At 36.8% G+C, this 25264-nt stretch overlaps 1 protein-coding gene across 2 annotated transcripts in view; it reads left to right on the forward strand.

Annotated features, from left to right (window-relative positions):
* Window positions 1-637: 637 nt before the first annotated feature.
* LRP2 (LDL receptor related protein 2) overlaps window positions 638-25264 on the forward strand; it is a 115068-nt gene continuing 90441 nt past the window's right edge. For both annotated transcript variants that reach the window (XM_086896715.1, XM_086896716.1), the window contains exons 1-4: window positions 638-898; window positions 17002-17109; window positions 19043-19165; window positions 21587-21703. In XM_086896715.1, coding sequence (XP_086752841.1) covers window positions 805-898; window positions 17002-17109; window positions 19043-19165; window positions 21587-21703 — 442 coding nt within the window. In that variant the 5' untranslated portion in view covers window positions 638-804. The remainder of the gene's footprint in view (window positions 899-17001; window positions 17110-19042; window positions 19166-21586; window positions 21704-25264) is intronic.

Consider the following 25264-nt stretch of genomic DNA (forward strand, 5'->3'; position numbering starts at 1 on the left):
TATTAGGGTATCTTTCTCTTTTCCCTGTGATCCTACATACTGCTCTTCCCTTGTTAGTGGGTATATGGTACCTGAAATGACAGCAGTAAAACACAAGGAGGTATTTCTTTGTCTGTTGCACACACTGTTGGAGAGTTAGAACTAAAGGAGCGTGTCTCCAGCTGGTATCTTGAGAATTCACAGCCAAAGCACTTTACCAAAATGATTTTATCTGCTAAGAAAGTGCAAAAATAAGTTTCATCCTACAGTTTTCCTTTCATAGTATTTATGTGAGGAGTACTAAGTTCTAAACTTTACCTCTGCATTGGTGAGTAGATGTTGGATTTTTTTCAGAGTTATCAAAAATACTTTTTCTTATTTGGAATGTGCCTTTAGGACACTAAAACCTGTGACATATTTCACTTTCCACCTGCAATTCCCAGAACTACTCAAAATAGACAAGCACATTAAATACAGCATCAATGGACTCTGATACAAAGTCAGCAAAGTGGAGGGTCTTGGAAGCGTCTTGGCTATCCTGCAAAGCTTGGAAGGAGGGGCAGAGGCAGCCTGTGGCTGCAGGGCCTGGAGCAGTGCCTGATTCCCTCATGCTGGTTCCGGGGCCGCCGGGTATAAAGAGCTTTATGCAATGTCTGGAGGGTGGGAGTTTATAGAAAACGCGATGTCTCAACAGGCGAACACGCCTTTCTTCTGCAACTAGCAGGATAAGAAAAAGACACCAGGCTCCTTGTGCTGCTGCTGTGCAGATCAGCACCCCGGAGTCCAGGAGCCAGCTTCTGAGGAAGCTGGAGCATCCCAGCCCAGATGGGACCTCATCATCGGATGGATGGAAGAGCAGCAACTGCTTGCAAACTGCTCATATTATTCACTGCATGCATAATGCAGGGCAGTTGCCAAGGTAAGAGCTATGCTTCAGCCTCTTCGGCATGGGAATTGCACCGCAAGGAGCACATCCCTACTCCGGGGATTTTTATAAGAAAAAAACCAAAGTGCCTGAAAGTAGAGGGTTAACGGGCGCTGATTCAAGGAGTTCTTTCTAATAGCTAGGGGAGACAGTTGCCTCTTTCCAGGAGTTGATGGAGTCGGTTTCTGTTGTGGAAAAGTAAGTAGTGCCTTAAAAGCACTGCAAACACCACCGACTCTTTAGCTTCACTTCATCTTGATTTTAAATTATCCTAGTATGCTTCCTTTGATTGTTTTTCTGATTTGTACAAACTTTTTTCTTTTTTTTTTTTTTTTTTTCCCTAATTGTATAAGACAGCAACACACAAATGTGGCTAAATTTTGAGGGACATCTCAGACTTTGTAACTCCACGGTCTAAACTCATGGCTTTACAGAAATGCAGGCAGGCAGGTTTTTCTGAGTCCTGATTACTGGCTGTGGATAAGGCCAAAAAAAACACCCCAAAATCACCCCAGACTTTTTGCATTTTTTCCTTGTGATCCTTGTGCCTTTCTTGCTACTGAAATACGGGTGGTTTTACAGAGCAGAGTTCACCTGCATTGCAAGAGCTGGTTTGGTGACCACTAAAATTGTACCTAGAGTTGTTTTTGGTGAGGAGTGCACAGGCTGCAGCACTTGCACGTAGACAGGTTGGGCCGGGGGGTAGGGGTTATGCGTGGACATGCTTGCATACGTGTGGTATATGCAGTCATTTGCAGAAGGCTATAAGAAAGAAACAGATGCTTAGTCTGGAGCACAATAAGCTCCCCTCAGTCAGTCTCAGACGCAGATTTGAAGTTGAGAGAGGGAGAACTTTTTCTCTGAGCTTTACTGTTGCTAGGCGACATCGAGGAGCATGTGACTGGCAGAGCAGGCTGAGTGCCGCTCCTCCGGTACTAATCTGGCTGTTTGGGATGGAGCTGCCGTGTGCCCAAGTGCTCCCTCCGGCCTGTGACTGCAGCCGATCTTCCTGCCTTCTTCTTCACTGTTTAATTGCCTTCCATTGAAAATCAAGCCTGTCTTGTTGGAGCAAGAGTGGCTGAAATGCCTTTCCTCTGCCCCGCATATTGCCCTGCAGTCCTGCTGATTCTATGTGTGTCTGTGTATTACGTGTGTTCAAGTTGCTAATCTGCTTTCTTTGCTCAACTCTTAGTTTAAGCTCCTTAGACAGAATCAACTAAGTAATTATACAGCAACTGCTGCTAGCAGCTCCCACTTATGAACAGGGAAATAAGAGATAGCTAATGTGCTGGGGACCTGCAAAAACTCCAGCCAAGGAGGTCACACTGGGCAGAATTAATCCTATGCACTATTATTTTACATTGGATAGAATGGAACCTACACTGCAGATAAAAAAAATAAATTATTTTGATCTACAGCTGCTTGTGATTGTCCAGAATGTACCTGATAAATGACATGACAGAATAAGCAGAGAGAAGCTTTGAACTAGTATCCATAGGTAGTAGAAGTACAGAAATTTTTTACGTTTATGCTATTCCTCCTGCTCTTTCTCCCATTCTCCCCTCCCTCCTGCCTTCACAGTAGAATAACTGTGGAAATCAAGCAATATAATTTTAGTAATGGGTGACTGATACTAGCAAAATACCTGTATAGCAATTTTGCCTGCACTGTGATTATGATAGTGAAATATTCGGTAATTTTAAGTTACAGTTCCTTGAATGCTGAGATCATGTCAGACACTTATTTTAAAAAGAAAATTTGGAGGACCATGAAAGCAATCTCAAGCCTTAGACGGAAAATGATGAAAATATAATATCTTGCCTAATCCTCAGTATTCCCAAAGGTGCTTCACTGATGTTTTTTGAGATTTTTGTTGGAAATATCTGAGTGTTCCCAGTATAAGATGTATGTTTCTAGAAGAATTTCACCTAAGCACTTGCTCAAATGATAACATTCTTCCTTGATTTATCTAATTCTAGTTATACTGAGTTAACATAGTGCTCATAAACAGAATAAAAATGCTGTTTTGTAATTGCCAGCAGTATAGGGCCCGTTTCTCTAAGCTTTACTCTATAGGTCTTGCTGCCTGTGGGGTAATTGTCAGAAAAAAGTGTAACTGGAATCTAAAAAGTAGTTAAGTGAAGGTAGTGTCAAACAGGAGCATCACAGGACTATAGCTCGTGTTCGTTTTGAGGAATAGCAAAGTGCTTCACACTCAGTCATAAACTAGAGACAATGGATGGATGTTAGTGCACCTAATTTTGTTTGTATCCTGAATCTCTGCAACAATAATCATCAGCTTGATACATCCCAGGCAAATATGACTAAAGTTTGTTACCATTATGAGATCTCTATTAGTCTGAGAATGAAGGCTATTCTAAGAATGAGCATATATGGTGTGATAAGATATATCAGAAATCACAATGAACATTTGCGTGAAGTGTGGCAGGCCATTAAGAAATAGGTATGGTAAAACCAAGTAGAGAAGTACAGCAGTTCTTTCTGGAAGTCATGGAGAAACATAGTTTTCCATAAGGTATTGTAATAGTTCAAACTCCAGATTAATAATTCAGTGTTTTTTAGACATTTTCTTCACCCAAAACTATTTAATTTGTCTGTAGGATGATGTGATATTGCTACAGGCGACATGTCAGCATCACTATTCATACTATTCACAATCACTATTCATATTCACATACTTCCTTGTGCAGTACACTTTCAAATGACAGAGAAGCCTGTCTGTAAGATTCCACCCCTGACAAGACCTAGAGTTTGAAGACCTGAGTGACTGGGGACTGAGGATTTGGAAGTAATGAGAAGGGAAAAAGGATGGCAAGAAATATGAATATACCAATGCAATCCTGGCATACAATTTACTGGGTTTTGTGCATTTCAATGTTCATAATCCTGCACTAGTACAATTCTCTTGGTTTCTCTTGGAAATGTACTCACACAAAATCAAGAGCAAAAATTGCATTGAATGTCCATCTATCTGTCTTCTAAACTGGTTTACTCCCTGAGGCCTGACAATTTAAAAGTATCTGTCAGCGAAACATGTCATAGTCTTCTCACATTTTAATGAGTATTTCTGTGCATTAACGGGTTTTGGACTTTTTTAAGTTGTTCTTTTTAATGAATAGCCCACTTCTAGTACATCTCTTGAATTTTCTTAATAATTTACTCTTTTTCTATATTCTGTTCAGTAAAGCATATCAGGTATTTGCAAAGTAATCAGCTAAAGCAAAGAATAGGTCAACCCCCAGAATTTTAGTTAAATATTGAAAACAGTAATTGGATGACACCTGGTTAGATTTAGGTTCTGTGCCAAATGCTAGAATTACAGTAAATAATTAAGCTACAGGAGTGAAGACAAACTGAGACAGACCATCCAAGGAGATTTCAACTATGATAAATGTGTGATGTGTGAGATGCTTCTATTTCCCTGTAAGACAAACCAAAACCTTCTTTCATAAATTGAGCTGATTGGAAATTTGAGTAATGAAATCCTACTTTAATCCAGATTTACTTGCCATGTGTTTTGCAGGAAATAGCAAAGATCCATTTGGGGGAAAGGTAGACTGAAATTTCATTACAGCCGTTTAATTATTTTTCTTTTGGGCTCCCTGGGTTGACATGAAATCACGTTTACTGTTTGGAGCCTTTCTCCTCCTTGTGCCTTCTCTCACTCTTCTCGTTCTTTAACACTGAACCTGGAGGTTCTTCTAAATCTGAATACTCTTCTTTTTAATTGAGTAATAAGCCTGCACATTGTAGACATAGTTTATTTTGTTTATGTTATTTGATCCATTCAGTCTTCTACAATACTTATTTTTATATCTGAGTGGTCATGATAACATGTTGGATAGACAGATATGTAACTTGAATCACACTGTACTATCACTTTTTTGAGCAGGAGTTGTATCTCCTCTTTCAGAGCTCTACTTAAAACATACTGGAACCATATAGTTTTTTGGATGTTTCAAAGGAAGTTACACCTTCTAGAGGTTGTCATTGTTGAAAAACATTAAAAGGTCCCTTCTAGTTAAGGATCTACAGGTTGACATCTATTTAAAGAAAAGTGGATGTTTTTATTCCACTTTGACTAATCAGTGATGATAATCATAATTTGTCAATTTCTTTTGATAGCTTACACTGAATTTGGCAGATAAGAGCTGTTTTTTAAATTATTTAAAACTAAAATGCTTCTTTATATAATTTGATAATAATACATATATAATATGTTCTTAAAAATACCTTGAGTTGATTCTAGATGAAAGAATAATAAGGTTTCTTCTGAGTCAACCCAGTGCAATTCCTTCAATTTCAAAGAAATTACTCTGAGTTGTACTGATCTAAGACAGAAAATATGATTCAGTAAAGAGCAAACATCTCCTTAAATAGGTTTGTATTATTTGAGTTCCATTTTGATTTTTTGAAGTCCATTTTGTTATAATAATGTTTTTTAAACAACTTTTTTCTCCCTTGACTCAGTACACTTATAGAACAGCTGGAAAAAATAAAAGTTTAATGAGTGAGAATAGAACTGTTAAATGAAATGGATAGCCTCTAGTGTATTCCTTAAGCTTGTACTGTTGATTTCAGGGGTTTTAATGTTTTCTTTGTTTTGCAATGCTTAAAGTGGATTAGAGATCAAAGGATCACTGTTACAAGTTTTGTTTTGGATTAATGAAACAACATATAAAAGTTGACTGAAATGGTTCTATTTCTATGACCTGTTCTATTTTATAGTTTTAACATGAATAAGTTGCCTTTTTTATACAATCAAGAAGCCAGATCTTCAGCAAAAGGGCACTGTTTACAGCAGCAGTGTGTCTGCCCAATTATTTTCCTGCACAGCCAGGTCATGATACTATACCCTACTGAGTCAAATCAGAGAATGGGGAATGGGGACTCCCTTTGGGGGGACTGCAGGGTCATGCTTTTGTGGAACAAGAAGCCTGGGGCTTTAATTGTGTTCTGTGGAATCTAAAAAAAAAAATAAAAGGCATAGTCATCATATCATACCATAGTGACAAGATATCCTAGGAACTGATATATTCACTGATGTATTTAGACTCTAGGTAATGGTTCTTATCTTCAGAAACCATGGTGCACATTATCAACTTAAATAAATACTCCATAGAAAGTTCAGTTTACTTTGAGGAGGTACAAGGCCTGCAGAACTGGAATACAGACATATATGAATAATGCTTCCCAGATTTGTCCCAAAGATGGAAATCTACTATGTAAAGTTCATATCATTCAATATTCAATTTGAATTGATCAAACCATTGTCATACCTTGTCTTCTAAGGGCACAGTTTCCTGAGAATTGATGAGCCCTGTGAACAGTTAGTTCACTACTCCTGGGAGCAGGATGCCTCCATTCATCTTCCTTCTCTTTGCCAGTGTCCCATGCCCGTGTTGCTGACAACCCTGAGTTGTTGGTACTTTCTCTGTGCCACTGCTCATTAGACCTTCTTTGAGCTGCTTCTACTTAGAAACCTCCAGGAAAAATAAACCAGACCTATGGAATCATGGCTTAGGGATTCTGAGCAGCATGCAGAAAGAAAGGCTTGGTAGTTTCTGGAGTTTAGAAAAGAAAGGGAACCTTGGCATCATGTGCAATGAGAGGTGTTGGAAAGAGGGTAAGAAAGAGGCACTCCCATTTTTCTACGGTAAGTCAGGCTGGTCGTGCAACCACTGTCTAATGCTACTGCTAGAAGCCTTACCATGCTGGTAACAAGAGTGGTCCAATCAGGGCTAGAAGGAGCAAGTGTTAGTGCTGCTGGAAACCCTTTTTTAAAGTTGTCTCGAGTAAACAGATGGCTTGACTTGAATGGGGCTTCTCACATATTCACTTTTGAGCAGGGTTGTAGGTATGTTCTCAACCTGCAATGCAATAGGTGAATTGGATGATAACCAAGCACATGAAGTGTTGCTGCAGTTCTTGTTGGTCCTAGCTGTGTTAATAAAAATTACTTTTACTACTGCAAGGTCAAATACTTTTTACAACCGCTTCATGTGAAACAAACTCCAGATTTTCTGAAATGAGTGACAGTCTGTGGTGTCTTACATAAGAATATTAAATAATTAATTAATTAAATAAAGTTGTGCTTGTTAGGTCTGCAGTTATTAATTTTCTGTATGAAGTCAGCCACAGTACTTTAAAGCTTCACTGAAATCAGGTGTAAAACTTATAAATTCTTGCCCTATGTAGCTTTTTATAATAGGAGTTAAGAATTCTCAGAGACTTAAATCCTGTAAGAGAGTAGAGGAAGGGAGAGCCCCAAATGATCACCCTCTTAAAGGAAAAATTTTGCCTTTAAACAACCTGTGTGGAGATACTGACTCTCTGGACAGCAATATAACAGGTGTGGTTGCAGTCTTCTCTGAGCAGACATTGTGAAAGACTGATGGAAAAGTATTGCTATGAGGAAGGGATTGCAAGTTAAAGGTTGCAGACCTGTAGGCAAATGCCTTCAGTCCTCTGAGCAATGTGATTTGTATGTTGTGTGTTACCGTTGAGATACTTGGGAGACAGTGTGTGCCTTTCCTGTAGCTCTTTGTGCTTGCTTCTGGATGTAATGACACAGGGTGCAGTACATGCATGCTTTTGTGTTTCCAAGCATGCAGCAAGCATAGGGCTATACCAGCTAAAGAAGTTCTTCTTTATTAACCTCTTTATATTTTCTTCTTCTATATTTATTATTAAAGAAGTTCTTCTACTATTAACCTCCGTGTCTGGAATACTGCCTAGAGTAGCTAGCTCATGTAATTTAAAGAATTACTTAAAACACTATGCCCAGCAGCCACTAATGAAGGGAAGTCAGAGAAGAATCAGGCATCCTTAAAAAGTCAAAAGAGTGAATAAATCTGAGAGTTATAGAGTTTGGAGCTTAGGGAAATTATAGGTAAAATGCTTCCATTGAGGTTGACAGGAAGAGTACTGTTTCAGTTGAAGATGATATTTTTTGTATTTATCTTCTTCTGATGAATTAAAGGACTGTCTTTTTAATGTAGCACACCCATTAGTACTACTATTTGTGTAAAAGGATTTCTTAAATTATTTTTTAAACCAAAACCAAGAAAGAAAATATGTTACACTTAGAAATGAAACAGCCAAAGGAAGATTTAATTCTTATTGTTCATTTTCAGGTCCTTTAAGATAAAACTGCATTTTTGTGAGCACATCAATAATTGTTGTTTCGGTTCAGGTGATCCTGGCAGGAGGCACAGGACTAGATGATCTTTGAGGTCCCTTCGGACCCAAACCTTTCTATGATTCTATGAGCCATCATTTACTCAGACCTGCCTTGGCATATGGAATTTCCTTTCCAGGAAGCTTGAAAAGGCTGACCAGCCATTAGCTACTAACTGAAACAGAGTCGCTGCTGACTAAGGGAGAAAAGTGTTGTGTCAATGCATCCAAAGGAATATGTGTAGTTCCCAATGTCATGGGCAGTAGTAAGCTGCATTAGAATGTCTGTCTAGGGACACTAGATGCTTATAGTGTGTGGTCTGTCTATTATGTACTGACATGTCATTTCTGCTTTTCTGACAATGTTCCTGCATGTTTAGTTTGCAATGACTAACTGTCACAATTTTTGAAATTTGTACAGAATTACTAGTGGCTGTGAAGCTTCGGGGCACAGCTTAATTTGCCTTTCTTTTTTTTTAAATCTAGAGTCCTACTGGTATGACGCTAAAGAATTTTGTTGTGGATATGGGTTCTGTGGTGGAAAGACAGAAATAGCTTTCCTTTTATGTGCTTACCATGTTTTTTCTGTAAGGGAAAGTGGTTTATTTTTTGCATGGCAGGTTTCATTTTTCATTTATTAACTTTTAATATAAAATTACAGCAAGGTTTATAATTCAGCAAAGTTTTATATGTTTCATAGCCATTTTCATTCTAGCAATGATACAGAAAAGAAATACAAAACAGACACAATTTCACTGTCACAAACTGCCGGAAGGCTCTTACTGAGGCCAGTTCCTAGTGTTACAATGACTCATCAGCTTTCAGGGGAGCATGGCAGAATTGAATGCAGGTCATCATCTCAGCATGGGGTCTAATTCTGATAAAAAACAGCACATTGGTTGGAAAATTTATTTAAAAAGCTGTACAGATCTCTAAAAACAACAAAAGCTTCCTGAGAGGGTTGTTTTAATATCTGCTAATACATCTGTCTGATTTTCTCAGTGATATATACTGTACATGTTCTCTCTAAGTTGTTTAAGCTCTTTTTTTTCACTTTCCACACACTGTGTAGTTGTAAATGCTTGCTAGTCTTGAAGACTTTCCTCTTTTTGTCATATTCCCCCCCACTTTCTATTACCCAATTGTTATTCTATGGCAGCCTTGGGGCCATTAGCAAGATTCATTCTTATGAAAATGCTTGGGATGCTTCCTTCTGTGAGTAACTGAGGCTGTCTTTATTTCTACTGGTGTTTGCATGTTCTTCTTCCTCTTTATGTCATATGGTCAATTAGAACAGATTTTTGCATACTTAATGTGTCATTCATGAAAAAGAAGCTACCAAGATTTAGGAGAGCTGGGATGTGTGATGTGTGGGATCTTCCCCAGAGATCCACAGTGCTTGTTTCACTTCCTCAGCTAGCACAATCACAACTGATTTATGTGGATTTATGCACCTAATGTCAAGACAACTGGTTGGGGTTATCCGCTTGAAGGCAGAACATGTTCTTCACATGTAATGTCTGAAACACAATTTATACTGAGAAGGTTAAAATTTAAGCAGCACTGCAAGTACTGGTTCTCTTGTGTTGGCCATACAGGTAATAATTTTACTAAAATCTCTAAGGAGTTGGTTTTGTTAGTGTCCTCCTGGAAAGTACTTTATATAGATTAAAGAAGGTGTCCAAGAAAAACTAATGGCTTACCCTCAGTTATCACTGAAGTACAAGAAATTTGTCAGCGACTTAAATGAAAAAAAGAACGTGGTCTGTTCAATATAAAGAATATTTACTTTATCAGTAGAAAGGAGTATCACCTCCTGTCTATTAGAATTAGTCCTTTCTTAAAAGGATTATTTCTTATTCCTGCCTTGTTATAGGACTAAAAAGATAGTAAAAGTTTATTTGTTGCTTTAAAAAAGGTGAGTTGAAACAACATTATAACGTATCCTAATTTTTATTGTTTTGTTTGTAGTACTTTATGATGGAAAAGACAGATGGTATGATATATACTGTTTGTGAACACATATGATAAATAAACTGTCATGGTTTTAAATTTAGAAGATTGGGTTTTTTACATTCAAAATCAATGTGAATAACTTTATAAGATTTGGGATCTTAGTATTTTTTTACTTTTCCCAGAATAATTGGTTTGAAAGTGCTAATGTAGAAACCATTGTTTCCAAATACCAGAGCTTTGAGAAAAAAAAAATAAAACTGAGATTTTTTTTTTGTTTTGTTTTTTTCCTAGGAGGTCCATATGTGGTATATTTAAAAAAAAAAAAAAGAGAGAGAACTTGTTTGCTTTATTGGTTCAGGCCTAAACTTGGAAAAAAAAAAAATTGAATAGATTTGTTAAGAACTAATTAATAAACCATTTCCATTTTTATCAGACTGCATTTGCTGCTTTTTCAATTAATAAAAACTGAAGTAAGGTAGGGGAGATGAGGATTATGAATATCTTTAATGTTGCTAGGAAGCATTTACAGTGTCATTCCTTTGAACTTCTTGTCTGCAGGAGACCTGAACCCTTTTTTCTTTGCGGGAAAGCTTTCCTGCTTAGTTTCAGTAGATTAAAAGCCTGAATTTCTTTAATTCTTGGATTTATGTTGGGGCGTTAGCAGAAATTAATCTATAGTACTTTTATAACTGTATTAACTGAAAACAAATAGTTTAACATTGAATACAATGATTTAAGTATTTTTATCAAACGTCTTGCATGTGAGCATTATTAAAATGATATTGGATGCTTTAGTTTTAACAATTGCTTTAGTTGACAAGTTTGTATATGCAAGAACAGAGCCCAGAATAGAATGTAGATTTTGCTGGGATTTTTTCCTGATTGGCAAGTAAAGGCAAACCATACAAATATGCTGAAGCTGCAGGGAAACATGGTATTTCTAAGTCCATCATGAAACACAATATTTTTACTTTTGGTCTCGAATTTTTAAGTGCTTTTTGAAAAAAATCAGAGAGTAAAAATTTCAAATGTAGGTATTGCTTCTTGCCTGTCAGAGTAGAACTGGTTTAGTACAGTTTCTGATACCTGTCATTGTGCTGAACACAGAATGTGGTTTACTCAAAAATAAGTCCAGCTAGTACTGGTGAAGAACCGGATCTTTTGCTTCAAGGCCAGTCCCTTATCATTTCCACCAGCCCCCTGCACCCTGCCTCCATCCCCAAATAATCTGACATGTGCCTTGTTTCTTGTACTGTCTAATAAACATAACAGCAAAACAGAGTGTGCCTCTCATGCATTGTGACTTTTAAAAAGTGTGAATGGATTACAAATAGAATATAAATATGTGTTGCTGAAAGGAAGAACAGGCCCTGTTGGCCTCTTGACATCAGTGTAGCCTCAGGAGTTCAAGAGTCTGTTGTCTTTATGCTGCAAACTATCTAGGGCACAGTCCTTTTTGTTACATGATTGTACAGTGCAAGACACAAGGAGTTCTTGATCAGCTGCTGAGCCTGTAGATGCTATTTTACTAATAATAATCTTGTTATATACAATTGGATGATAATTCAGCAAAATAAATCCTACACTTCCCTTTTAATAATGTATTGCTGTGTATCTGGCACTTCAGCTTTTCTGCCTCAAATTGTCCCTTGACTAGTCCTCTGTCTGCCTATCAATCTGTCTATAAATATCTTGCAGTCAAGTGAAGTGGGTGCAGATGGACATTTGTACTGTCTTTTTGTTGACATTGTCAGTAAAAATTATTTCTTTAATATAAATTAGAGATATGTAGATACAAAATATGTTTTGTGTTGCAATATCTATAAATGTTTGTGTGGTCTGTGTTTTTGGTTGTATTTTTTTTTAAAATCTGAATAGTTTGTATTAAATGTAATGAAGTTTAAAGAATATAAGAAGACTGAAGGTTAAATATCGTGCTGAGGTATATGAAAGTGTAATTTCATCAGACTCTGTTTTTCTTATCTATTAAATAATTGTTCATTCTCCTACTATAATTGCTAGCAGAATACTGCTTTTCAGTATCATAGAGCATTATTTAAAAATAAGCTAAGGTTTTCCCTACACTTTGAATTTTGCTTCTTTCTACATTAATGAGGGGGAACAGAGATGGAATTTCCAGAGGTTCAGCCTTCCTTGAGCATTCCAAAACTCCAGGCTGTTTCATATGTAATTAAGCTAGGCAAAAATCTGACATCAAAGTGTATGGAAGGTGGTTCTTCAGGATTCTTTTACCTACAAGGCCCCTAGAGTGGACTGCTCTGTTTGGGGGCCAAATAGGAAACAGAATACCCTTTTGTGGAAGCCCAAAAGAGAGGAAAAAAGAGCTTGTCACTTATTTTTTTATTTGTAAATTTTGTGTGGAAGAGGTTTATGCACATATGATGCACAGTCTGTTTGCATTTACTTGTTGAAAACCTGAAAATGTATTACAAGTGGTACTGCTCAGTTGAAAAAATATTGCCTGGAAGGACGTGACTCTTCTAGATGCAAATAAATCTGTTGAGTGTTGATTTCTGAAGTGTAAAGCAATTGCAGCAATGTAAGTTTGATTTCTGAGTGGACAGTTTGAGAGTGGTAGAACCTACCCTGGGCTTAGTACATTCTTCATTACTTTAAATTCTTCATTTAGACTTAACTGCTAAAGAAGTGTTAGCAGTTCTCAAAGGCATTGTGAGCACAAGGAAGAACAAATGAGGGGCTTTGGCCTATTCTGTGTAGTCAGAATGAACAGTCATGGCCCCTAATCTGTGGATGACAAATGTAATTCAGAAGATGTGTAGTCAGAGTTAAAAGTGTGAGGGGCTTCACGTTTAAATGGGCAGGTAGAAAATGTATGAGAAGAATACAAAAGACTAGAAATGTTCAGGGAGGAGCTGGAAGCAGTCAAAAGTAACGCAGAGGGGGAAGAGTAAGGCTGTTTCGGTTCTATTATAAGCCAAACGTAACGTTCTGGTTTCAATACAAAAGGATTGAATTTTAGCTTTAATTCTGAAACTAAATGTTTCAACACAAAGTGAAGCACAGTGGAAGTTGAGAGGGTGTAGTGGACTGCCTTCCTGTTGAAGACTGTAGCCCTATGGGTTAAAACATTGTGCTGTGAAATGTGTGGTGCTATTAACCTCTCTCTTCTGCTGGAATTCCCTGTGGCTTAATGTGACACTGAGTAACGTGCATTAGTGGTGTGAATGTTGACTACCATCCTCTACTGGCAGTGGGGTTTGTCTTTCGCAGTGATTTACTATAGGGTACTTCATATGCAGGCAACAATTGTTGCAGAAAAATAAGGTGAATAGTGGTAAAAGATGCACTTATTTTTAGTAAATTAAAAATGAAAAAAGGATTTTGTTAAAAATTGAGGTAATTGCTCAATCTTTCCTCTGATAAAACCACTTATATTGTTCAGTGGAAGATGACTGCCTGACAAAATCTTCCTGCAAGTAACTATCCTAGAGCTAGTAACATAAGCCATCTTGTTTTACCTGAAAAAATCTGAATCTGAAACATCCACTGAGAGTCTCTTACAAGAGAATGCCAGCCACAGAGAACAATATAAATTCCAGTAACCAAGTTAGCATGAAGCCTCAGGATAGTAAGTATAACAAGAAGTTTAGAAATAGTGCTTTGGTCTACATTTTTCCAGCAATGCTTCTGAACTTTGCTTTGCAATTTCAGTGTTAGACTGGTTTATATTAATGCCAAAATCATATATTTGTTACTTCTTTGGTATTTTCCTAATATAGAACAGCCAAAACAGATTTTACCTTTCAAAATTATTTTTGTTAATGCCCAGAGATTGATTATGTATATGTGTTCTGGTGTGATTCCTAAGGTCTGCTGTGCATTTTTAACCTGTATTTTAGTAGTGCTTTAATCACAGTCAGAAGACTGAAAATGAATTATAGTAATAGTAGAGCAACACAAAAAATTCAATAATTTCTGAAACTTGAACTTTCAAAAGTCACCCAAATTCTGTTCTATTAGCAAATTTTAAGCATGAAAATGAAGACTGATTACTTTATTGCTCGTTTTTAAACTCGGTGATTATTTCCTTCCTATCAGCATTTGTCAGAGTAAATCTGAATTTCTATAGAAATTAGCTCATGGGTACTATTTTTTTGTAATATTTAACTGATTAATGAGCTGTCTTACCATTTAAAAAACCACAGAAATTTATTGAAAGAAAAACCTTACATAAAATTAATAATGATTAATTCTTCAGTAAATTGAGGTTTCAAATAATATCAATAAACAAGTGAATACCCCTTGTTTTCTGACAGTCCCTGCTCTTGTTGAAACACAGGTGCTGCAGGCTCACATTGCATAGAATATACCAAATCTGGTTATTACTGACATGGTTATTTTTCTTTCATTCTGGTTATTTCTCTGGATATTTGTAGCAGTAACTTTGTAATCACATATTTTTCCCGATTACTTTCTCCTTTATCAAAGCTAGAATTGTTTTTGCTCACAGATGAAACACAAGCTTTTTAGAACTTCTGTGAGAAGTGTCCTTGATACTGCAGATCACTTTTACTTCTTTCATATTACTGATTTTCAAAGCTTGGTTTTTTAAAATGAATTTACATAATTATCTGCTGGGTAATTTTCTTTGTTCAAAAAATAATATAAAACAGTGATAATTGAAGTATTAGTATTTCATCATATTTGTAGGTGTTTCAGAGCTTTTTGCCTTCAGTTATAAGAAAGCCCAACTGATAACATTGTAAAGCTTAATGCCATAACTAAATGAATTATAACAAGTCTGCTGAAGAACTGTAAAAATGGACATTGATACCTTGCTTACTGTATATAGGTGTGAGCATCTTAAATTATAATTCTGAAAAGTGTTATAGAGAGTAGCAGAACTGTGTGACTTGCAGGTTTTTTGTTAACATTGTTACCATTTCTGGTAGTGTACAAAGACTGCTGTGTTTATATTGCTCTTACAAAGGTTTATCAGTATTACAGCCTCATTTTAATCACTATAAGGGTATGTTTAGCTATAAGAACTTAATGCAAGACAGGAAAAACAAATTATTGTACATAGTGCATGAAATTTTTTATCTAGTTATTATTTAGAAATAATATACAAGTTGCTCATATAGCTTATTTATAAGCATGTTTCATTAAAAATCCCAATTGTGTGGATGCAGATTTGATTCTATGTTGTAACTTCTTTTTTATGTGACTATGAATATTTTTGAATAGTCATAATATATACTAAATATGCAAGAAGATTTAATAATTTTTTGCATAGTAATTGCAATTGGTAAATTGCGGGTTACATGTTGTGTTTTTAGAGCTTTAACTGCTAATCTCATCTGAAAATGTTGCTTTGTAGGGCAAAATTCAGGGAGAGGGCCTGGGATTCCAGAGTGAACTTGTACATTCCTTCTGGGCATTTTTGCAAGGGAGGTTGTTGTGTTTTAAAGGTAGTTGATAAGAGACCTGCACCACCAACCCCAGACCTGCACCACCAACCACCATCATGCATTAGTCTATAGAAGGTATTTGGGTGAACATACTCCTGTACCACTCCGTACCACCATTTATCCAAGTGAAATTTTTGACCATTTGCAGGATACATTATAAATCAGGGTGTCACTACCAGACAATCAGATTTGAACATTCCTTGCATAAAGTAGCTTGCCTATATCCCTGAGGAATACATCACTTAACTGTGTTTATGTGACAGTGTTGATATGCCTGGTTTTACATGAAAGTTAGGTAGCGTGTTATTTATATCATCATGAATTCACAAAATGGGTGGTTGTGCTTTATGTATACTGAGGTTATATTCTCTGGACAAATAAGAATAATTAAAAGACACAATTTTATTATATGGTTTTTAATTAAATCAGGAAACAGGTTTGGGTTTTTTTCAGAGTTGGACTTTGCTACTACCTCAGGTTTTTTTCAGTGTTCTCCTTTCTGAGGTGCTGACAACAGATTAACATAAAACAGCTCTGTTGAACCTAATTATGTTGTAGTTCATTGTTTTGAGGATCTATAAAACTGTTCACTCCCTTTTTATGAGGCTGTAGTCACAACGAAAGGCCATAAACAGTACCTTTTCTCTTTCCTAGGGACTGGAGATTTCATTAGTTGACTCTAATAAAGGCCTGATCCGGCTGCATTTACACCTGGGAATGAATGCTTCTTTATCAGGTCTTAATCCTTAGTAGATCAAGCAGGAGAGAATGACAGCAGGATAGCTTTTGATCAGCCATAAATGTCTGAAAGCTTAATTTCTTTTAAAATTATTTGCTATTCAAATCTTGACTCAAGACATGCCTTCCTGTACTTCAGAGGAAATATTTTAAGTATGAGGGCATTATTAAAAAGCAAAACAAAACCAAGATCTTTCTATACTTTCAAGCAGTTACCACTGAAACAAGATTTCCACATCAGCTAAGGGGATTATTATTGCATGCTTTTAAATCTTCACACCCTTTGGAGAGCACTAATGTTCAGTATGTTTAGCCCTTAGATATAATGTGGAAAATGATGCCCTACCTTTATTTGAAGTCTACACTGCTTGGGAATTTAAAAATGATACATTCCTGCTAAATAGGTTTCTGTAGTGTATATAGTCAGAGACTTGTTTGGGTTATTTTTTCCTTTCTTATAACTATTTTTGTTTTGTTTGTATAATATACAAATGCTAAAATTATTGAAGTTTTCTAGCAATTTAATTGGATGATGGTTCTTTGCTTGTTTGTTTGTTTGACTGGGTGTTTAGACCTTCTTTAAATATATAGTTTTTAATGTTTTTGTATTATCTTTTGTATTATTTTTTAATATCATCATTTTCTCTCCATGCTGCAAGGTAGTGGATAAACTAGAGTTTTTGGTGAATTTCACTCTCTTTTTTTATGTGTTTGTACTGCTAAACTGCCCGTTCTTCTGTTTTACCACAGGATGTGAGCGGGGGCAGTTCCGCTGCGGCAATGGTCGCTGTATTCCTGCAGACTGGAGGTGTGATGGGGCCAGAGACTGCTCAGATGATACAGATGAAGCTGGCTGCCGTAAGTGAAACATATACAGAGCAACTCTTTTGTGATATAAGAGATTAGGACATTCCAATGTGCTCAACTGTACCTCTGATAGAAGAACGAATTGGGAGAACTACCAGTTGTCATGAGATACTGCAGAATCTATTTGAGTCATATTCCATGAGCTCATTTTGCTTTGGCACACAGAAAATCAAGTAGTGCTCAGCTTCTAGCATGACTGTAACCTTTTCTTAAAAATCTGGCTGTGCAATAATGCAGTTTCATATTATGACTAATGTTTTAAGTAGAAATGTATTGTATTCTGTTACTGTAGTAATCCTTAATACTGAATGTATATACAGTTACCAGCAGCATCACTTGTGCTCTGAATCTTTGGATTTTTCAGACCCTAAACAACTAACTGTACCTACTGTGCCCAAAGTAGAGTCATGCTTAATTGTCTAAAGTTGATTGTGCTGTGTCAGCAGCACAGGGACAACAATTCAATTTTATTCATATGGACTGTAATATCCATGCACAAAGATTCTCTCAAGCTGAATGGAAAAGTTGTGAAAATGAAGAATTTCCTTCCACAGTCTGTTTTCAGGAACTTGCCTGTATTTTACCTTCTCAATTCCAGTTTTTTGAGTCTTGTGGGTTGGTGCGATTATCAGCCCACTTATAGATAAGGCCAATTTTTGCCCCTAAGCTGATAGGCAGTGAGACTAATTTCTATCCATTCTTTTTACACTGTTGTATTTCTTTGCTGCTTGACCTACTTAATAATTGGAGGCCATTGACATGGCTTGGCAGTCTGATTTGTTGCTTAGAACTTTAACTCCAAAAATCTAGTGTGGTCCTGGGTGAATAATGTCTTTAACTGGCAAAACAAAATGGTGCTTCCCCACAGCAATAATGAAAATTAAACTTCACTTTTTTTAGTTAATTGTCTTTTAAAAACAATATGTTAATGTGCTATAGGTAGTGGGGCACATGAGTGCCTCAGGTTAAAATAATACTAAAAGATTATTCTTTGGTTCTTGAACAGGGACTTAAAAGCATGTGCATGAAGTACATGTCTGTAGTATGTGATCAATTTTATCTCTCTAATTAGTTTACTACTGATGTTATTTTGTAATTTTCAACTCTAAATCTACAAATTGTTTTAATTTCCTCCCTCCATGCTTTGATTAAATTGATAGTTGTGCTTGCATATCATCCCAAGAGCACAAAGTGTTTCAAGCTGACCTTGTATTTCTGCAAAAACTTAATCCTGAGAACTGAGATGGTCAAGACCAGAGTCCTGTTTACTGGACTGTGTTGTACTAGGGATTCTTCCAGGAGTATTAACTAGGGATGGTGTAAGCTGTGACAGAGTTTCAAACATTTTTTTTAATATTTCTCTTTGATGGTTCTCTGTTGTTTGTCTGTTTGAAGAGTACAGAGTGGAGCTGGAACAACAATGTTCAGCATGTTCTGATCTGACCCTCACTTTTGCCTCATGAATTCAGAGGGAAAAATTGTGAGCTTGTTTTGGGAGATCATGTTCTTACCAGGGATAAAGCAACTGAGGTGGAGTTGACCCCTGTGAGACTGGGGAAGCTATTGTGTCTCTATACAAAAGTGAAAAAAAGGGCTCTGCCAGAGGGCAGTTGAGAACCTGAAAATTTGTTGGGATCCCCCTTCTAGAGGAGCTTGTGTCTCCAGGAGAAGATATAAGGCTGAAGAGTCTATGCAGGAGTTTACTAAACTGAATTTTGCCTTTGAGCATCCTTTTGCTGATTCACTTTCCCCTCTCTGGTCTGACAGTTTTCTTTGATCTGTTAAATGCTTCATGTGTTTCATGGAAGATGCAATTCATTGACACTTGAACCTTAGACCTTCTTTTCCCTTATGCAATTATTTTCTTTGAAAATTCTTTTGGAGATGTCTGTGAAATGACAATTTTTTTCATTGCTTACACTAGCACAACCTACCTGTGAGGGAAATCAATTTCAGTGTCACACTGATGGGGAATGTATTCCACAGTCATGGGTTTGTGATGATGAGGAGGATTGTGAGGATGGCTCAGATGAACATCAACAGTGTCGTAAGTATTTTAACTTCCAGTGTTACACCAGCTTTGTGAAATAATGTAATTTACATAGGAGCATATTGAGAACATACAGAAACAAGCCCTCTACAAAAGTCTGCTAAACTACAGAAGTCTCTCTAAATTGTTTCTAGAAATAAAATAGCCTGAAGTATATAAAATACAGAAAATACATCTAAAAAGATATCTTCAGAAGTTAAAATCTGAAAATTACTCATCTTTCTTTTAATTAAAAAGAGGAAAAAATATAAAGTGTATACTAGTTTTATACTTGATAAAAAATATAATAATTTCAAAAATGGTGAAATATGCATATTACATATCTGCTGTGCTCTTTGGCTAAGAAAATTCACAGTGGCATCTCAGAACTATATATAACAAAATTTAATTCTTTTTAGGCAACTTTGAAATTTATTTGTATATAAAATTTGAGGAATTATCAATAATCAGCAAACACTGATAAATATTCTTGTATGATTTTCAGCAATGCTATTTAGTAACATTATTATGTAGAATTAACAGAGCCATTCTTTCTGACACTCAGAGGAGAAATATCTGTGGTCTTGGTGTCTGGTGGGAGTCTAGTCTTTCATTATCATTTGGATAGCTTAAACTTAGAACATAATTCTGATTAGTATTTCCCTTTAAACATGCTAAACAGTGTATTATTCATGTCTGAATTGATGTTTTCAAGTAAAGTGTTTAGTGTTCTCTGTACAGTTCAGATCAAGAAAATAATTTAACAGCCTAATAGCCATAGGCTTTGCTCTTTTCTTAGTATTGATAGACAAAATATCTAACTCTGGCTTAGAATTTCATGACTAAGCATTTGAAAGGCTATAAGTACATGCCAAGGTGGTGAACAGTGAACTGAAGTGGTTACTGCACCAAATTACATTCTCTGCATTATTGCATGACAAGAAAACCACCGTAGTGTTCTGAAGGATGGTTTTTCTTTCATTTAAAAGTAGTATTAAAAGTTACTCTAAGTGATCAAGATAAGACTAATTTATTTTCATTTTGATTATGTGTATAATTTTTTGATAACTCCTTTGAACTGAACAGCTCTGGAGCTACTCACCAACCCCTGGGGAGGTTAAAATGTTTATTTTGGAAGGATTTTGTTAACAGACTTTGTTTTTGCTTTTGTATCTTGATTCCATCTTCATCCACTGAGGATGGAAAATTTTGAATGATAGATAACTACCTTTTGCTCCTCTCTGCCTCTGAGAAGGTGTCAGCACAACTGCTAGTTATGTTTTAACTAAAGAATCTGTAGATACAAAATGCAGAATGAGCAACAGCTCTGAGTTTGACTTTGGAACTGGGTCACTGTAACATTGTTCACAATGTACTGGTTAATCATGAGTATCAATATCTAGGCAGTGGCACTGTGCTGCTGCCACTTTTGTGTCATCTCCTGGTATTTGTCCTTGTTGTTCTAAAGGGACCTTTATCTCAGTGTTTGGGAAAGCTAGAGTTGATTTTCCTCCTTGAAATATTGAAAGTTTTTCTTGGGAAAACTGGCTGACAGCTCTGGAAGTCATACATACAGAAATGTTTTACTTTACTGTCATGCTCTTGTTTTACCTCATGACACTAGTATCCCAGTAGCTGATCTTATTTTGGGAACTGCTGCTGACAGAAGGCATAGAGAGCCCCTGAAGAGCAGCAGATTACAAGATACCAATGTATAGGTTGGGATGATGTTGAGATACAACATGAGCTTGAAAGAAACAAATGTGCAGGTGGCAGACGGAAGGAAAAGTTAGTAGTAAGCTTGCCCTTCAGCCATATCTTCACAGATTCATGTTAGTTTGCCTAAGAACTGAAAGTGTAATTTAGCTGTAGTGGAATCTAAGTGGGATTGAACAGTTTTATGTGGTTGCTTTTTCCTGACAGCTGTCAAGAGAAGAGATATAATCATTCTCAATCCTCCATTAGTTATGCATGCAAACTATTCCTGACTGTTGTGGCCCTGGCTATATTAGAAAGCATTGCCTTAACTCCAGCTCTGCTGTGTTTACATTGTGACATTCCAGTTGATGGAATAATCTATGGTTACTGACAGATTTTGACCCAGCAAATAAAATAAGAGAAAACTTTAAATCAGTGAAAATTGGTAATTTAATATTTTAGGAAGAATAATTATAGGGAGGTACTTTTTAGCCTAGAGGTCAATTCTTTAGTGGAGAAAAGCAGTGACCTTGCAGCCTACAGGTGCCTTCCCAGAGCTATGCTGTCTGCTATGCGCTTGTCAAGTGTTCTTTAGTCCCCTTGAGTACACCAAGATACAGGGAGAAAGTTTATACTGATATTTTTGAGAAAGATGAAGTAGTTAAAGAGGAAGGAAAATATTTTTGCTCATAAAAAGTCTTGGTTGATAGGAAAGACTGATCGTGTGCCTGTTTGTTGCAGCGGGAAGGACATGCTCAAGTCAGCAGTTCACGTGTTCCAATGGACAGTGCATCCCGAGCGCGTACTGGTGCGATCGAGTGGAGGACTGCACTGATGGGACAGATGAAAGAGTCTGCCGTGAGTCTTAACTCCTAGCATGAGATCTGGTTTCATCTCATCTCTCTGTGGCATTTTAATACATTTGTAAGATTAAAGGGCTTGTTGATAGACAGGATGACCACAATATGCTTTTTGTTACAAGAGTTTCAATTCAGATTCTTCCGTGTATTAGAGCTGATGTTCTGATACAGATCTGATACTACAGAACTCAAGTGCAAACTGCCACTACAGGATCAAGTCATATTCTTTCTCATTGTCTGAAAGATAATTAATATTGCACTGTAAAAAGGCAACCATGTTTAATTGGTTTATGGCTCTGGGACACTCAGACCTAACTCTACTGAAGTTTTTCATGTTGTTTTTGCATACTCCATATGAAATCAGTAGAAGTTATAGCCTGTACAGAAAAGCAACATTTGATTCCAAATGACTTATTTGAGAAGATCTGATCCCTTCTAAAGCATTTTATTCTAGACTGCAGCTTCCTGTGGAGATGATTTAGTCATATTATATTCAGACATGTTGTTTATATTGTGCCAACAAAATGCAGATGGACAAGTAGTTTTTTTCACTCTAACTCTCCCAGAGTTGAGGCGGCCTGTCTGGTGACAGTCTCCCTAAATTCTGGCCTAGGCTGAATACTGGCAGCAAGGAAAGCTGGCTGTGTTTTTCAGAAATGTTTTTGTCTAATACCTATACAACAGTGTGTAACAGGCATGTCTGTTCATTGTTAGTCTTAAGGAAAAGCTTCACACACCCTGAGTGACATCTAACATATAAACTGCTATTGCAGCTGTTAGAACATAGCGTGCCTTTGGGAAACAGACATAACTGTAAACTTGTCTTAGAACCAGACGCAGGGCAGGAGGTAGGGGAATAGGCTGGGGTGGTAATTGATGGACAAAGAGGCAAGAAATGAAATTTTGTTAATGGCTTTGCTTAAGGGAAAGAAGGGCGTATGCATGTGCTGTGTAATGGAAGACTGTATGGTCATCTGACTGCTAATGTGGTTTATCCTTGACTCACAGGTAGTTAAAATTGTCCCTAAGTAGAATGAAAGGGGATTTAGGACTGCATGATACCCTGGAATAGAATGTTGCTAAGTCATCCAGCTTGGAATTTTTCATGTGATAGACCCATAGCCACTTCTGAAGTCACCAATACAAATGGCTAAAAGCCAAGATCCAAAGTACCCCATCTCATTGCTGGAAGAATATCTTCTGTAGATTGGCATTTTGTTCTCTTAAAGTTTAGAGTAAAAAATGAAGTTAGTAATTTAGCAAATTGGTCACACATGAAAAAAAATCCCGAAGAAAAGATATCTGCTTTAAAAATGCATTCTCCATGAATTAAAGAACTGGAACTGCTGAGCATCTCTGAGAAACTCATGAGTAGCCATTGAATTCAGTGTGGAGCAGCCAGGTGCCATGGTAGAATTGTTAGAATGCAGTAAATCTATGTCAGTCTGGGAGTGGAGTCCTATGGATACTCAAAACTCTTTTCAAACTAAAAGCTGCTGTGATGTTTGAAAATTGAAGTACACATTTTATTTCGTGTTTAACATTCTCAGCTAGGTAAATTAAAAAGACAGTTAGGAAAGGGCCCTCTAGATATATTAACAGTAGCACTCAGCTGCTGTGGGGGAAAGCCAATCATTGCTGCATCAGCAAATAGGCCCCTTGACTGCTGTGGGGGCAGCATATTTAGTGCCAAGGAGAGGGACTGCCTCCTATCATTCAACAGCCTCTACTCTGGTTTATTAGAATACGTGTTGACAGTCCCTCTGAGGCAGAATAATAACTGTGACTTGGAACCTTGAAAGTAGGTTGGACGAGTTTAAAGAAATGTGACAGTGCTGAAGACAAGAGAATCCAAGAAGAATGTAATGACAAGACTCTTGAGGAGGGCTGGTTAATTTTACTGCCTTTTTGTCTTTGCAAGGCCTGGAATGTTCAACAGAAGTCATAAAATAAAATTTACAATTTGGTGATTTTATGATTAACTGTATAGTACAGATTAGTGTAAGTGATTTTTTGGAGCAGATTCTAAAACTTGCTTTGAATGTTCATTTTTCCCAGTGTTTAGTGTATTTCCTTTTCACATTATTTGATATAAACACATGCAAGAGGAATAATATGATTTTGGCTTTTGCTTTTGTCACTAAATTCCCCTTAGTTTGAATTAAAAGTTTTCATAAATAAAAACGAAATATCCATGAACAGCAAGAGAATAAAGTTATTTATAATTGATTCTGGTGTTTCATGGAGCATAACAAAATGCAAATATGTCTCTTTACTTATGCTTTGCACTCACTCATCTGTCTGGCAACAGATTTAGAATGTAAAGAAGATAAAATTTTATTCCTGAATAAGGTACATTATTTAAGAAAGTAGTCAAATGTTAAATGCCACCAATATAAAGTAAGTCTGCAATTAAACAAGTGAAAAACCAGAACAAAGGAATTCAGAGCCTTAGTCCATTTTATTGCTAATGGGATTAACAGCAAGGAAAACTACCCATGCAGAGGCTAAGATAAACATCAGAACTATGCTTCAGCTACAGGTCATACAATTAGTGCACTGAAGCTGTTTTGATTTTGTAAAATTATGCTTTTTAATTTTTTAAAATACATGTATCAGTCTGTTTTCCAGCTTTTTTGAATAGTTAGCAGCTAGCAAATACTTTAATTTTAAAACTTTAGAAACAGAATAAAATGGCAGACTATTTGGGGTAGCAAATGCTTTTTGGAGTAGGCAGCCAATACAGGTGTATTTTTTCTGTTACATATTTTATTTCTTTCAGTTAAGATAGAATTATATCTCCTGTCTCAGCTTCGCAGTTGAAAAATGAAAATCCCAGCCATGCCCATTTTGCTTTGCTGTGACAGAATAACCTTTCTGGATACTGCTCTGGCAGCTGAGTGCTATGCTGAGGCTGTGAGGGAGAAAGGGGCAGTACTTTAAAGACATACTGTTCAAAGCTAGTGGGCTGAGTGTGGGCCAAGATGCACTGAATTTTTGATTCTAATTTTAATGTTGAGTTGCTGCCATAGGTCAGCTGCCTAACCTGTGAATTCCTGCCTCTTGTTTGCTGTGCTAAAAAGCAGTTGTGGTCAGGAAGTGGGCAGTCAGCTCTGGGATTAATTTGCAGAGACCAGAGTGAAAGTGGACAAAGACCAAGAACTGAAGAGTCCATAATGGATGTAGTCCAAGAAAGAAGAAGAAGAGGCTTAATATTCTGGATGTTGGACAAATTACATGTAGCAGCTATAGGACAAGGGAGAAGTACAGGCTGAAGGAAATATCTCCTCTAAGAAGAGTTTGGGACAGGGAAGTAGCAAAACTGGAGCAATCTAAGGCAGGCAGCCAAGGACTAGAGTCTCAGGGATAAAAAGCAGGAGCCAAGGCCAGGAATGAGGGTCTGGTCTGTCTGCCAGCTCTGAAAGCATCTCTGCTATGAACACTGCCTGGTATCATGTAGCTCATAGGACTCTTGGCTTGGAGCAAGTCTCCCTCCTGGTGTCTCTAAGTAGGCTGTGAGCTCTCTGGGCAATGCTTTAACCACTGTGAGGTGGTGACT

The sequence above is a fragment of the Cyanistes caeruleus genome, chromosome 7, assembly GCF_971803275.1.
Source record: "Cyanistes caeruleus chromosome 7, bCyaCae1.hap1.1, whole genome shotgun sequence".
Classification (NCBI taxonomy): Eukaryota; Metazoa; Chordata; class Aves; order Passeriformes; family Paridae; genus Cyanistes; species Cyanistes caeruleus.